General features: G+C 41.8%; 1 protein-coding gene across 3 annotated transcripts in view; it reads right to left on the minus strand.

Annotated features, from left to right (window-relative positions):
• Positions 1 to 277: 277 nt before the first annotated feature.
• Positions 278 to 14,538, minus strand: part of arhgef40 (Rho guanine nucleotide exchange factor (GEF) 40) — a 48,262-nt gene continuing 34,001 nt past the window's right edge. For 2 of the 3 annotated variants that reach the window (XM_028037837.1, XM_028037836.1), the window contains exons 22-27: positions 12,481 to 12,660; positions 12,199 to 12,379; positions 10,553 to 10,663; positions 7,999 to 8,108; positions 6,047 to 6,090; positions 278 to 5,013 (exon numbers count right to left, since the gene is read on the minus strand). In XM_028037837.1, coding sequence (XP_027893638.1) covers positions 6,064 to 6,090; positions 7,999 to 8,108; positions 10,553 to 10,663; positions 12,199 to 12,379; positions 12,481 to 12,660 — 609 coding nt within the window. In that variant the 3' untranslated portion in view covers positions 278 to 5,013; positions 6,047 to 6,063. The remainder of the gene's footprint in view (positions 5,014 to 6,046; positions 6,091 to 7,998; positions 8,109 to 10,552; positions 10,664 to 12,198; positions 12,380 to 12,480; positions 12,661 to 14,538) is intronic. The other variant, XM_028037838.1, reaches the window with a different exon arrangement.

Genomic DNA, 14,538 nt, shown 5'->3' on the forward strand with positions numbered 1-14,538 from the left:
TCCCACTCCTCTCTCAGTGCCCCTCACATGCACAGATGGACTCTGAAGCTGCCCTCCCTCCTTAAGGGAATTTGATCCCTGGAACTATTTGATATGGCTCTGTACTGTAGTTATCTAATCACTCTGCTTTTTGTGTGGCCGCGGCAGCACAGCTGGTTTCCACAGAGGAGACCACGCACGGCGAGTTCGAGGGGCTTACAAGGTTACAAGCCCCCCCCTCCCCGTGTCAGGCCATACGAGGCAGGGTGGGGAATAAAAAAAATCTCAATTGGTGCACTTTAAATTTAAAGTCCAGTTTTAATTCAGAACAGAAACGTACAAAAAACAAAAGCAGAACAACCGTAACATGCATTTCTAACGTTCCACTTTGTTTCACAAAAAAATAAAATGTAAACATCCGGCAGAGTTCGTCATACACCAAAAGCGAGGAGGGAAAAAAAAAAAGAGTTTCTTTACAATGACACTGTTCATAAAAGTGAGACAATGTATGCTGCAGTATAAATGAATGATGGTGTTTATTACGTCGCTTCCAATGCAATGCAATGTACCAAACAGCTGAAGGCTGCGACGTGTGCCGACTTCTTCAAGCCAACAAATTGCATATTGATCCAGAAATGGCTCAATAGCCATTTGCAACTTTTCAATATGGATGCAGATATGAAACGTGAAACCGGCCACAATCTGCGGCAGTGGGCTGCCTCTCCAGCATCCTGTAGGTCTGTACCTTAAACATGACTCTTTTTTTTTTTTTAATGAATATGTTTTTAATTACACTGTATCTGTTTGAAATAGCTACATTTTTGGTAAGCTGTATGCATCTTTCTTTCCCTGTAATTTCCATATCCGAGTGTGTAAATAGCACTCAGCGGTGTAACAAACAGCTATTAATAGGTTTACAGCAAGTGTTGCAGAATCGAGGAGGAAGTGAAAGTTATTTTTATCCCTCGCTATGCTAGTTTTGAGGTCTCTTAAAGGAATGGTTTGACATCTTGGGGATACGTTTCTTTGTTTTTTCGTACCAGTTGCATGTGCTAAAAATGTGCTTGAAATCGGAAAGGTGAACCGAGGTCCAAATAAGGTCATATTTTGAAGTCTAAATGTGACTGAAAGGGGGGATTGAGGTCTCTAAAACACGCTAATAAAGCCTGACATTCAGAATGTTTGCTTAGGCTAAATTTGGACAGAACATACGAGACCCAGAAGTTACATTTTCGCCAACAACCAGCTTGTCCAGCAGCACTTAACCTCTTTGTGCTGAGTGCTGTTGGACAACTTTATCTCCACGTCTCAGATCCGTCTTAAGCTCTTCAAGGTCAGTTCTTGACTACAAACACATGACACTGGAGCTTCACAACAAAATTCTGCTGAGCAATTCTGGAAATTAATATTGCAAAAAAAATAAAATATATATATATATATGCGTAACAAACAAGGAAAGAGTAGTAGTGCTGGGGAATGAATGCTAATTAATTGAGTAATTTGAATGTTTTTCATCTTTCTCTGAGAAGCTGCTCTGACTGAAAGACATGACAGGACTGTAAATCTTTCACACGTTTCCGACAGCGAAGGACGGGCTTGTTGCTGTACGACGCACCGTTAGAGATTTTTTAGCACATTATGTCCTTTCGCTTTGCTAGGTGGTGGCCTAGAAGCCGCGTTCGTTTCATGTATTTCAGACCTTGACAAGACGATGACGTCACCCCGGTTTATAAAAATCAAGGTCTGCGGTAGAGAAAGCCGTGTTTCATTTCTCACGCTGGTTGTTAGCTTTGCATCCAGTCCCTTTTGAATGTTTTCACACCCCCTAAACTTGTCCACATTTTGTCACGTTAGCACCACAAAACCTCAGTGTACTTTATTGGGATTTTATGCGTCACACTAGCACGAATCGGCAAACGTCGAGAAGTTGAAAGGGGAAAACGAAAACTTGGCTTAAGATTCTTTTACCGACAAAAATGTGAACAGTGTGACACGAATGTCTATTCTGGCCCCTTTGCTACTTCAAAAACAAAATCCAGTACAAGCAATTCCCTCCGGATGTAAAAAAGCGAGGGACACATTTGTAAAGAAGTCGGTTTGCTCATCCCAAACTTTGAACATCTTGTGGATTTTCCACTTCACAGCAGCAAATACTCTGCAGCTGACAAAATGTGGAAAGGTTAAAAGAGTTCAAAAACCTTCTTTCAAGGAACTGAGGGAAAAGTAAAAAAGCACATTTTTTACTCATGCAACTCAAGTTTCTCTTTTGAGTTTTTTTGGTGCCATTTAGCGTATTTCGTCATCCCCAGTATGTAGAGACGGCAGCGCTGAAACGTGGTTATCTTTTGTTTATCAGTGTTTTCAGCCTCAATGCGAAGACAAACTCACTGCTTCCTTCGACCTCCAAAATTTGCTGTATGGACATAATTCATTCAAACTACAAGAAAGACATGGAGGGGAGAAACCCAAATCAAAATTCATACACAAAGCTGAACATTTTACACATCCTTCTTCAAACGTAATGCTGTCATTAAATTTGTCATATTGCTCCTTAAAAATGATCAGATGTGGTTCATGTCTACTAGCCTAAAGGATAAAACTCGTAAACGCAAACGTAATGATCCACTTTCCTTCATTTCATGGAGAGCGCAGACAGTGTGTGAAAAACAAAACTAGTTGATAATGTTTAAAACACAAGTAAACATTGCACTGACAGCCATTCATACCTTTGGCATACAGAATATGGCATCTTACAACAAAAGGCGAAGCAGTAAAAATTCAGTTTCAGTTCACTGAAGGAGATTCTTCAGCGCAGGCACCAAGACGTTGACGGTTAACAGTGCTGTGAAAAAGTATTTGCCGCCCTTACAGGTAATCTTTTGTTCTTGCTTTCTACTTAAATGTTTCAGATCATCAAACATGTTTGAAATAAAGATAACCCCATGTAATTACACAAGAAAGTGTCAATTTAAGAAAAAAACCCAGCCACCCTATTTGAAAGTATTAAAACTGGTTGTGCCGCCGCACCTTTGGAGGCAAAATAGTTTTGATTTTGTCACATTATATTTTCCGAAGCTTTTTTTTTTGGCATCGTCCAGAGCTGGACTAGAAGGTGTGCTTCATAAATTGTGTTTCTGACAAAGTTTTCTTGAGCGCACGTTGCATACTTTAGAAGTAGAAAAGGAAACAGCAAACTTTGCAGTAGTGTTCTCGATTTTCCAAAAAAAAACAAAAAAAAAAGTTATTACGCTTGCTTGTGTTGGTTTTTGGCTGTCAAAGTAATGGGCAGATGGCAGCACATTTGCCTAATAAGTTACGATGTAGCAAACTTACACCTCACTTGACCAATCCGCTGCTTCCGCTGTCGGTGCATGTTAGAATCGCTTCTCTTTCTCTGTCTCCTTACAGGCGGTAACATCGCCAGTGTTAGTTGACATCACAGAACAGCTACAACTCAATAGCTACGCATTCCTGAAAACCTCTCTCCAGTTTTCTGAGATGTGTGGTTCATGCTACCCAACAACCTCTGCTTCCTTACCATTGTAGTCGTGTGTAACGCGAACATCTGACGACATTAAGCTTTACGTAGCCTGGTCGATTTGTTCTAAGCCAGTAGGCGGACGCACGACTCATTTGCATTTTCTTCTTTATTTGCAACATTTAAAAAAGTTTTCTCAAAAATGTGTGACGCTCGGATAGAAACGTAGGCTTAAATTTATGCGCTACTGTTGGCACATAATGTAACGGGACAAACGCCTTTTGGAACAAACTTCCAGAAAACCACAAAACTGCCGAAACACCGAGTTCCTTTAAATGACGGCTAAAAACATTGATCAGCGCGTGTTTGCTTGATGAAGGCTTTTGACAAAATGTAATATTTTTGCTTGTTTTAGAATCGATTATATTATGTCTTAACAGCCTGAACTGCCTCTAAAAAGTAAACTTGACTTGTTTGAGCTGAAATATTGAAGGATGACCCCCCCCCCAAAAAAACAAACACTGTAAGGGGGGATGAAAACTTTACAGCACCATTACTTACACTTCAAGAACGACTAAATACCGTTATTACTTTAATTTCTTAGTACTGTTCATAAAAAGCCATATAATTTGCTTACACACTCCCAACAGTTTTGAAACTGCAAACCACTCCTCTTCTTCATCATCTGTACGTGTTCAGATGTGAGCTCGCCTCATTTAGTCACTGTACCAGGCTCTAAGCTGGGCACTGTGTATGTGTGTGTGTGTGTGTGTGTATGAGAGGGAGCTAGAGAGGAGGGGAGAGCATGTGAATGTGAACAGTGCTCCACTGTCTGATAACAATAAGAGTGACTGCATGTGTCGGGGGGGGGGGGCATTGTGTGTGTCTGGGTGAGTGTGCTTGTTACCTCATTTACATAGATCCAATCCCACCTAACCCGAGACACACACACACACACACACACCTACAAATAAAACACAGGGCAGATAAAAAGACAAAAAAAAAGCGTACGGTCTCCATTCAGCGTTATGAGGGTGATAAAGTACATAATACATCCTAAATCTGCAATCCCACGCCACATTTACACCCGGCATATTACTTCCTGTTTATTACCAGATGCCGGAGCATGTGATGTGTACAGTCGGCCAGTCAGTGGTTCAGACCAAGTGGTTTGGCCTAGTGGGGAGTTGCGGGGCAGACAATGGCCGCACTGTGCAAGCTTGAAGTGCCGTCGGTGTCGATGACTCTGCCAGCAGCTGAGACTGGCAGACCCAAAATGGCGGAGCGCTGGAGAGCCACCCTTTCTCCCCCCCCTCCCCCTATCGGCGCTTGTCATGGTTTAAAACAAGGAAGGGGGGACGGGCGAGTTTTTGATCCTGTTTGGATGCGAAGCGGTGCAGCTGCGCCTGATCCCTCCACCCCCTGGCGTCGTCTGCACTCTCGCAGGAGGTTGAAGGGCGCGAGAGAAGTTTCGGGTGGAAGTCGGTGAAGTCCAGTTTCGAGTCGAGTCAGAGATGACGGAAGCCACGAAGAGTCCCGAGTGCAGTTCCTGCTTCCTAAAAAGCAAAAAAAAAAGAAAGGACATTCACTCCAACTATTTCAGTGGGAAGGGGGGTAAACTCGCAATTAGGTGTGATATGGACAAAAAAAAACAATTTTGCAATTGCGGTGTTTCTATTAAATAAGAAATGAAATTAAAATCACACGTGAATAAGTTTGTTCACACGGTAAGTCAGTAAAAATCATGGCAACAACAGATGAAAAAAGTTACATGAGATATTCAAGATTCAGCCATGGTGCTGGCGCTCATCCACCAGCCGTCAGAGGAAACGTCGGCATCTTATTCAGGGGTTGGAGCAACAAGCCCCTTATACTCGGCAGTGGATACATACTCGGCGTTTTCATGAATTTGTAGTCAGCGACTTTACAGAAGAGCTTTGGATTCAACACATCAGACAGGAACTGTACAACGCTATGAGAGCTACGGTGTCCGGAAAAAATGAAAAACAAACCATCGTCCTACTTTCTGTCGTCTTCTTCGTTGTAGAAGACGAGTAGAAACATCCAGCTGGTGATCACATGACTCGTGTGACTCCAAAAAAAAAAAAGAAGGTGTTTCCGTCGCACTTTAAGTCGGAAAACCATTACACAGCTAACGACGGCATGGCACAACATTCATAGTGCCTCAAACACAAATATTGTTCTTAAAAACTATTCCCATTTGAAAAGGGCCTTTTCAGGCTTCGTGATTTATATCACTAATCTGTGCACAGCACTTATATTTAGTCATATTTTTGAATTTTCTCATAGGTATAGATGTTCCTGTGGAACTAACAATGGAGAAGACAGCAAAACATAACATTTCTGATAATGACGTCAGTTTTGTATTTTTCTTTATCATCAATAACTGAAATTTATCGCGGCGGCATTAAATCAAAATTCTTGTAAGAAATCTTTGACGATAAACGATAAACGATGCAGCAAATGCCCAACGCTGCTGGTGATATCCCCAAAGTGAGCAACATGAGCAGCGCAATAAAGAAAAAGGAGCAACAGAGGGAGAGGGAGAGACCTGCACATAAAACTCACTCTTGTTCAGATGACAGTCACACAGCTGTAGAGGGAGAATGACTCTGTGGGCAGAGAGAGAGAGAGAAAAAACATAGTCACATGTTAGATTCTCGCACCAAAGGCGTCTTCAACCTGTTGTCGAACGTGCGCACGTCGCTGCCTGCGTGTTTGCCCTTATCCGCTCTGTCCGTCTGTCCGTCAATCTGTTCCCGGCGCAGTCTGTTTGCCAATCTGTCATATTCTGTTTGCTGGATAAGGAGATCTGGGGGGGGAATCTGTGTATGTGTGTGCGTGTGTGTGTGTGTAGGTGTGTGCGTGTGTGTGAGTATGTGTGTGTGTGGATGTGTTTAAACAGTAAAAATGCATCCGATTCTGGGTTGGCACACTTGTTTGCTCACAGCTAAAGACGAGTGTTGTGTTTCAGCTTCGCAAAACATATGGAAGGTGAATTCATGGTTTGGGGACGGACACCTTTTTATTAAAGGAAAAAAAAAACTCAGAAATTGTAACAATAATTTCTTTATAAAGTCGTAATTAGGGACATTTTCACCTAAACAAACACTAATAGTCCTCGATGCCATGATGCATGTTTCTTTTTACACTGTAAAACATGCTTCAGTTTTATACTTATGTTAAAGATCATCGCTGATAAAGATTTAATCGAAAAAAAAAGTTTTTTTGATTAAAGGAGTGTAAACATCGCACTCAAAGTTCACACTGAGTCGTCTGTGAACTCTGCCACGACTTCCTGTGTCCCTGGGGTGTAAATAGATGATGTGACAGAAACGCCTTTTCTAGTTTTCCAGCTTTCAAAATGGGAAAGACAAGAAAACACATCATTCAAGTGCAGCAGATATCCCTAAAACTATTTATGCCCGCAGCTGATTTAGATTTCTAACTTGAAAACACAAACAAAGTTACGTTTTGCTCTAAATTGGGACAACGCAATGAACATGAGACAACTGGCAGTTTGTCTCATCTTTATTGCGTTCATAAAAACAAGGTTATATCACTTTAAAACACATTTAAAAATGTATTTGTGTGTTTGCCAGATTTTCAACTATAGAAAAGGCAACAGTGGTTGTGTCAGATTAGATACATTTCTGTCATTTTTAACGTTCAAATTGGTAATGTAAGGTGTAAGGTGTTACCCGTAACACCATTAAAGTGAATCTTGGTAATGGCAGTATCATGCTGTGCATTAGCAGGGACAGGAGGCCTGATCAAAAGATTTGAGACCATCTTTCAGCTGGACGGCAACTCTTTAGATCAAAGCATATTCTGGTGTAACAATGGCCTAGTCAAAGTCTAAATGTAAATCCAATTGAGAATCTGTTTCAAAACTCGAGTTTGAGCTGTTTCGCCCCGGGCAAGCCCCAATTAATGTAGGTAAAACGAGATATTTCATTCTGAGGTGAGCATATTTAATTTTTAGGTTAAGTTCTTACATTAAACATGTGTGCATGTACTTGTACTCAGATGAGCAATGTACAAATACATGCCACACTTCTCCAATTTATAATTATAAAAATGGTAAAGAAGAAAGGTTTTGATTTTATTGGCTTGTCACACAAAACCCCAAACATGGACATTTGTGGACAAAATGAGAAAAGTTTTGATGGGATATAAACATTTTATGAACAGCAGTGTGAATAATCAGAACCTGCCTTTCTTGGTGACAGTCTGTTGTTTTTAAGCCTGTAATGGTTTTGAATCTTGACTTTGACCATGTTTGGTGTTATTGTGTTCTGATAGATCCTCAGCTGTTCCTCTGGTATTGATATTCCAACACTCTTACAAAAACGTCCTGCAAAACCCAGAGCCGCCGCAAATAAAAAAAAAAAAAAAAGAGGGGCTTATCATTTCATAACTACATGTTGGGAATTTTGAGTAATGTCTACAAATAAAACCAGCTTTCATTCACCTCAGTGAGGCCTGCGGGTTTTTGTGTGTAAACTCTCCGTGCCCACCTGTGAATAGCTTGTTGATCCGGAGCTTGACCTGGGGTCCCTCCCAGACGCCGGGGATCCCCCCTCCTTCTGGCTGCCCACAGAGGACGAGTCTGAGCAGCTACTGTGGACTGAAGCAGAGTGGTGGGGGGATCCAATCAAAACAGAGCCACGAAACACATTCAGCACAAAAACACAGGTTTTCCATGGAGAAGACCTCCTTCAATGAATCATCATACAGGTTTTTATTTTTTGGAGGGTGGCAGGAGTTGGGGGGGTCATTATGGTTATTATTTTTGATTTATTCTTGAGGAGTAAGCATAGGGGAAGACAACAGGGTAGAAAAGATTTTCCTTCCCCCCCCCTTCATCTGTACGGGTGAATTTTTAACACCAGTTTCTCTCCCTGAGGACATTTCATGGCCCGGAACCTGCTCAACAAGACACCTGGTGGGCAGAACGCGCATTACACTGAGGTGTCATAGGGGAATCACTTTCAAACAGTTCTTCTCTTCAGAGACGGGATGGATCTTAAAAAGAAAAACAAAAACACCCAGAAGAGTCGTACTTAACAGCTGAACTCTGCAGCAGCAGTTTCCAGAGCATGCTAGCCCCCCCCCCCGACGCTCATGAATACACTCCCTAATTCCCTGTATTTAAGAGACAGATTTATGAGTGCGCTCTAGCTGTTGTGAATATGTCCCTGCCTATTTATATCACGTCTCTTGTCTCCGTTCCTTTCAGAAACGGTTGGTTACTTTGAATTTGCTCAGCTGCCAAAAGGCCAACGATGTGTTCTTCTGCAAGATCGACAAAAGACGCAATCGAATCCCCGCAACAACAACAACAAAAAAAAGCTACTCTGAAAGTAGATAAGCCAGATAGTTTAGAGTGCATATTACAATGTTTCATTTTTTTTGAATGCTGCATAACTAAAAGGAACAGCGTGTCCCTTGGAGAAGACTTTAGTTTCGAGACCTCCGAAGAGGCGCGCTGACTAAACAGATGGAACTGCAAATGAAGGGGGGGAAAGGCTTCTTCTCGCCCACAGTGATTTCATCAACCATATTAACTTTTACAGGAGGATAATACGTTTTCTGTTAAGAGATTGGTCTGCTGTTCCGAGCGGCTCAAAAACAAAGAAATTCAATTAATGTGTCCGAAAAGCTAGTTTTTTTCAATTACGGCGGGATGTCACGGCAGACTATTACAGGCACAATCAAAGTAGAGGTGCAGGCGAAACATTACGCAACGTATGCTCCAGTGCTCTCTTCTTGTGAAAGTGCATTCCAGGCAGAAACTCTTGAGCTCCATTGGTTACTTGCAAAGGTGTGCATGTCGCTTGCACTTTTTTCCACATATTGTCATGTTAAAACCCCAATAAAGTAAAAAGAAAAAAAATAAAATTAAGTGTAATTTATTGGGATTTTATGTGACAGAAATTTGAGAATAAATTTGTATAAACGATAACTGGGTGAAGTCTAGATTATACTTTAAGAGTGTGCATTCACACCTGACCTATTTAGTCCGCTTTAATCAAACCAGAGCAGGAAGTCTGGTTTGTTTGAGGAAGTGTGAATGCTTAATTGAACTCTGACGTGGACCAATAAACCAAGTCTGGTCCATATAAAACCCAGGTCTCGGTTCGGTTGAAGTGAACTCTGGCGTGGTTCGAATGCATGTGTGAACGCCAAGCGGACCGGAGACCGCTCCAAAAGCAGAAAGAGGACCATAGCGCAGTGCATTCTGGGTAAATACAAAATAAACAAACATGAGAGTGTAGTGCTATCAGGATCTTGTACCAACAACAACAGAAAATCGCCATTTTTGTGAAGAAGGATTTCAGTGTCGCTTCCTTCAGTGGTTCTTGGGGCAGTGACCCCACAGACGAGGGGAGGAACAGGTTCTTTGTTTGACCCGGCGCAGTGTGAAAGCGAACCGCAGCAGCTGAAAATGTTGCAATTATGGTCCCCGGTCGGGCAGAGTCTGCCGGCCTATCAGGTGTGAAAACACCCTTAACATAAACCAGTGCGTGGTAGCTCTGCTTTTATGTTCAGGCTCATTCACCAGCTGGAAGCAGAAACTCTGCTTCCAGCAGAGGATTTGAATACAAAGGAAATTTGGAACAAATTATTCATGGCAAATGCAGGTAGAAAAAAATTTCTTCATAGCGCTTTTCTAAAATATTCGAAAGACAGTCCTTCTGAAAGGAAAGGAAGCTGAAATACCTAAGCGCTAATGCTACCGGCTGGTGTTGGCAAGGCAGCCAATCAAAGAAAGCCATTTGTTTTCCTTTGTGCTGATTGGACTGTACCCCCAAAAGCAGAGATAAAGAAGACAGTAGATCCTACCCTCAGCGGTAGGGCGAAGATGGCTTTCGTTGCACATCTCAATGCATTTTGAGGTATATTTGGTGTCTGAACTAATAAAAAAAGGGTTTTTTTTAAAGTTTATTACGACATCATTTCCCTTCCTGTCCACCATAACTTGCCACTTCATGTTGATCACTTAAAACAAATTGAAGTTTGTGGTTTGAAGGTGAAAATGTGCCGGAGGTCTCGACGCTGTGCTCCCACCTCTGTCGCTGAGACTGCAGATGGAGTCCAGCTCTGATCCCGGGGTTCCTGTAGCGTCCAGCAGAAGCTTGCTGGAAACTCCCATGCACAGCGACTCCTTCAGACACAGCTCTGAGGGAAAGAGTCAAAAATATTCCGAAAAATCACTTCAGTAAGCATTTCTAGGCATCTTTTCTCCCCTACGAACAGCTACGCATTCTCATCCAAATCGCGGTTAAAAATCTCAGCAACATCCCATGTGCTTGCATTTGTTTGTTTTTTAGAACAATGCGTTGTTTCTGGGGAACATTACCATCTGAACAGAATTAATCCCTTCTTATAAGGAGCTTCTGAGCACCATATTGCAGGGTGATACTGAAATCTAAGCCAAGAGCAGGAAGCGATGCTCGAACTCATGATATGGAGCAGCTCGATGTGTTTAGAAAGCTGAGCATAAACAAAGGGGGAGGAAAAAATGTCAAACTGCAAACTGAAACCATTGTTTTGGTTTCCATATGTTTCCTACTTCTAGGATATGCTAGTAATACTGTTCCACATTTTGAAACAAAGAACATATTTGCATCTTAAAGTTTTTTGGGTTTTTTTAAACTGTGAGACTTCCGTGAAAAATACTGTAATACCACCTCTCCAGCAGTAGGTGGCAACAGCAAATATAATGGAAGAAGATTCTGGGCACTGCTATAAAACTTTTCTAGCTTGACTTTTTTTTTTTTTTTTTGACATTTTCTAACCGTTTCCTTTCGGTCAGTCACTCATATTAGGTGAACATTAATCGTGATTAAGAGTGTGCATTCATACCTGACCTATTTAGTCCGCTTTAATCAAACCAGACCAGGAAGTCTGGTTTGTTTGAGGAAGTGTACCTGCATTTGCCATGGTCTGAACATATTAGCTTCACCACATCCAAAATTCACGGTTCTGTCAAGTATGGCTTGTCATCCAAGTTTTACATCCACCGCCGTATTTGACATAAAGTATTGCCTTTTCTTTTTTGATGTAGTCCCAACTATTTTATTCTCCAGCTGAAAATAATTTTTTAAGATTTTGTACTTTTGCAATAATGCTACAGAAGCTCAAAAAGCAAGACATTAGGCCCTGATCTGAAGAAAAACGTTGTGTTTTTGAAGTGTTACTTCAAGTTGTCAGCAACATTCTAATTTTCGAAGTGGAAACTTATGATTTACCAAACAGGGCCGTTACTATTTCACATGGGGCCTGGTTGATGTCACATGTAAGTGTGTCAGAAAATGTTTTAATCTGCAAGGGAGCAAATACTCTTTCCCTAAATATCAAAGGACCGGTACTGCAGTAGCAGGCTAGTGTCCTTGTTGTTCTTTAGCATATTGAGCGGTGGGCATGGCTGGTAACGTGGCTAATAACTATGTGGTCAACAAATAGCAATTATAGCAAGGAGTAAAAACACCATAGGCCTTCTTTAGTGTAGTAGACCATTTATAGCATTTTGAAAGTTGATGTGAAAATGCTCAAATATTAGGACATTTATTACGGTATTTTAACACTAACTAAAAAACAAGTCCAACAACAGTTTGGACTTGTTTTTGGACTTCACTACTTTCAGTGTATGAAAGACTTGTAACAATGGGATTTGGTGATTGATGCGTCTGGCGCTAAAGTTTATCGTGTACCTGTATTGTTTATGGCGTGCGTCCACAGCAGGTGGGCTATGTCATGAGCCCAGGCCTCCCTTCCTGCTCTATTCTGGGCCTGAAGGGTGATACAGTCTCTGGTCCTGGGTGCCTGTCGGACCCAGACTTCAAACTTCACTCCCTCATCGCCGACATTCTGAGTTAGACCCATTTCACTCATCTGTCGGAAGAAGAAGAAGATGATGATGATGATGATGAAATCGTGTCTGAATTATTGATCCAAACTTTGCCATTTAAAGAAACTAGCCCCTGGCTTCTGACCTTAATGCTGTGCTTGTAGTTGTAGGCGGTGCGACCCGGATTCGGGCTCTTCTGCTTGGTGAAGATGATGGCGTGCTGGTAGAGGAAGACATTCCTGACACCCGCTCGCTTCCTCCGAGGTCCCCCGCACACGGTGAGCTCACCCTGCCTCACCAGGTCGCCACGGTCTGCCACTGAGATCTGAAAACAACAAGACACATTAGCCTCGGGGCTTATATAAATATCTTTTTAAAGAAATCTTAAACTGTAAATAAGGGTTTGTTTCCAGAGGGTCAGTATAACCACTGAATTGCTATCAAAGACATTTGGGTCTAAAATTCCAATGGGACGTACTTTGAAAACCTCCAGAGACGCATCTTAACCACCTCAGTTGTCTCCTTTTGGTGATGTGGATTCAGTCTGAGCTAGCTTCGGACGACAAATTTTCTCACTGACCTCTAATCCTTTTAACTTCTTGCATACAAAATCTCATTCCTTTGCTAATAATCAATACATCAAGGCCAAAGGTGAGAGTCACAATGTACGCAGACCGGTAACATGGGGGCTTTGCCTTTCAGACTGTCAAAAGTCTTTTTATTCTCCTGCCAAACTACACCCCTTGTACACAGTGCCGCTCCAGCTACCAGTTTCCTAGTTTGGTGTTCAAAAGAAAAAACAACATTTCAACTGTAAAGATTGATAGGCCTTGTTCGCAGTCCAATAAAGAAAAAGACAAAGCCGTATTATTATTATTCCTCCGCTTTCTATAGAGGCAAACGCTGCCTTTGCACAAGCGCTTTTTCTTATCTGTTGGATCTTTGCTCTAATTGGCCAAATGAGTCATGTCTTTTCGCGAGACATGTGACTTCATTGTTCGCGTCAATTACAGGGGCCGAGACTTTTTTTTTCTTTGCGCCGTTGAGGCTCATGACAAAAGGCAGATAGACACTCGTAAAAGTCAGAAATTGCGTAGCGCTCCTACGAGACGAGATACCGGGCGCAAACAAACGGCGAAGAGCGACGAGAAGGTTTATTTCCCCCAAAGCGGATGAAAGAGTTACGGCGATTTACTGACATGCGGCTTTATTTTTTTACAACCCTGGATAGGTGAGGTGTGTGTGTGTAGGGGGGGGGGGGGGTCATCATATAAGTGAGGCTTCACATACATCACGAGCACCCACACACACGCCCACTGAAAAACACCTGCACTTGTAATCACTTTTTACCTGGAGAGCTGTCAATGTGAAGTGGCTCCAGTGGAAGTGTTTGTGCACTCCTAATCTCTCCCCTCATATATAAACTGTGTTTGCTTGTGTGTGTGTGTGTGTGTGTGTGTGTGTGTGTGTGTGTGTGTGTGTGTGTGTGTGTGTGTGGTGGAGTCCAACGCTTGTCGTGACTGCCTCTGAACGATGCCGCCGCGTTGGACTAACAATGTGAAGGTCAAGAGGAGATGTTTTTGTCAAAGAATTTCTAAAGCCTAAATATGTTCAGAAATATCCACAATAACTGCAATAACTGTGAACATTTCCACGGTCTGAACAGGAAAGCAACATCGTTCTTCTCGGGGGGGTTTTTTGTTTTTTTTTCTGTTTCCCTCCGCTTGTACGTGTCAAAAGGTGGGCGAGTATTTTCTGTAAGATAAGATAAACAAACGTTTCAAAAGACTGTAGAATATCTACCTGACTATTTTCACGAGAAAAACCGCAGGTCATTTTAAACAGCAGCTTTCAGGTCTAGAAACGATCGAAACTTTAGTCGCAGTGGTTTGTTCACTACTGCCTTGGAGAACGTATTGAATATTTACATGTTATTTATTATGTTATAACCACAAATTTCAATGTATTTTTTTCCTGGGATTTTATGTGACTATAGACAGAACACATTACAGTGGACCCCCCATCTACTCTGATCCGATACCAAGTGCATACAGGGCAAGTGTTGATATATCATTAAACTTCAGACCTTTTGGTTGTTTTTGTAGTTTTCCTTTGGAATTATTTTGTCAAAACTTGGGAGAGAATCAGGACAAAGTTTATGTGTGTCTACAAAATACTATAATAACATGATAAAGAGAAACAA

Source organism: Xiphophorus couchianus, chromosome 14 (genome assembly GCF_001444195.1).
Source record: "Xiphophorus couchianus chromosome 14, X_couchianus-1.0, whole genome shotgun sequence".
In the NCBI taxonomy this organism is placed as follows: Eukaryota; Metazoa; Chordata; class Actinopteri; order Cyprinodontiformes; family Poeciliidae; genus Xiphophorus; species Xiphophorus couchianus.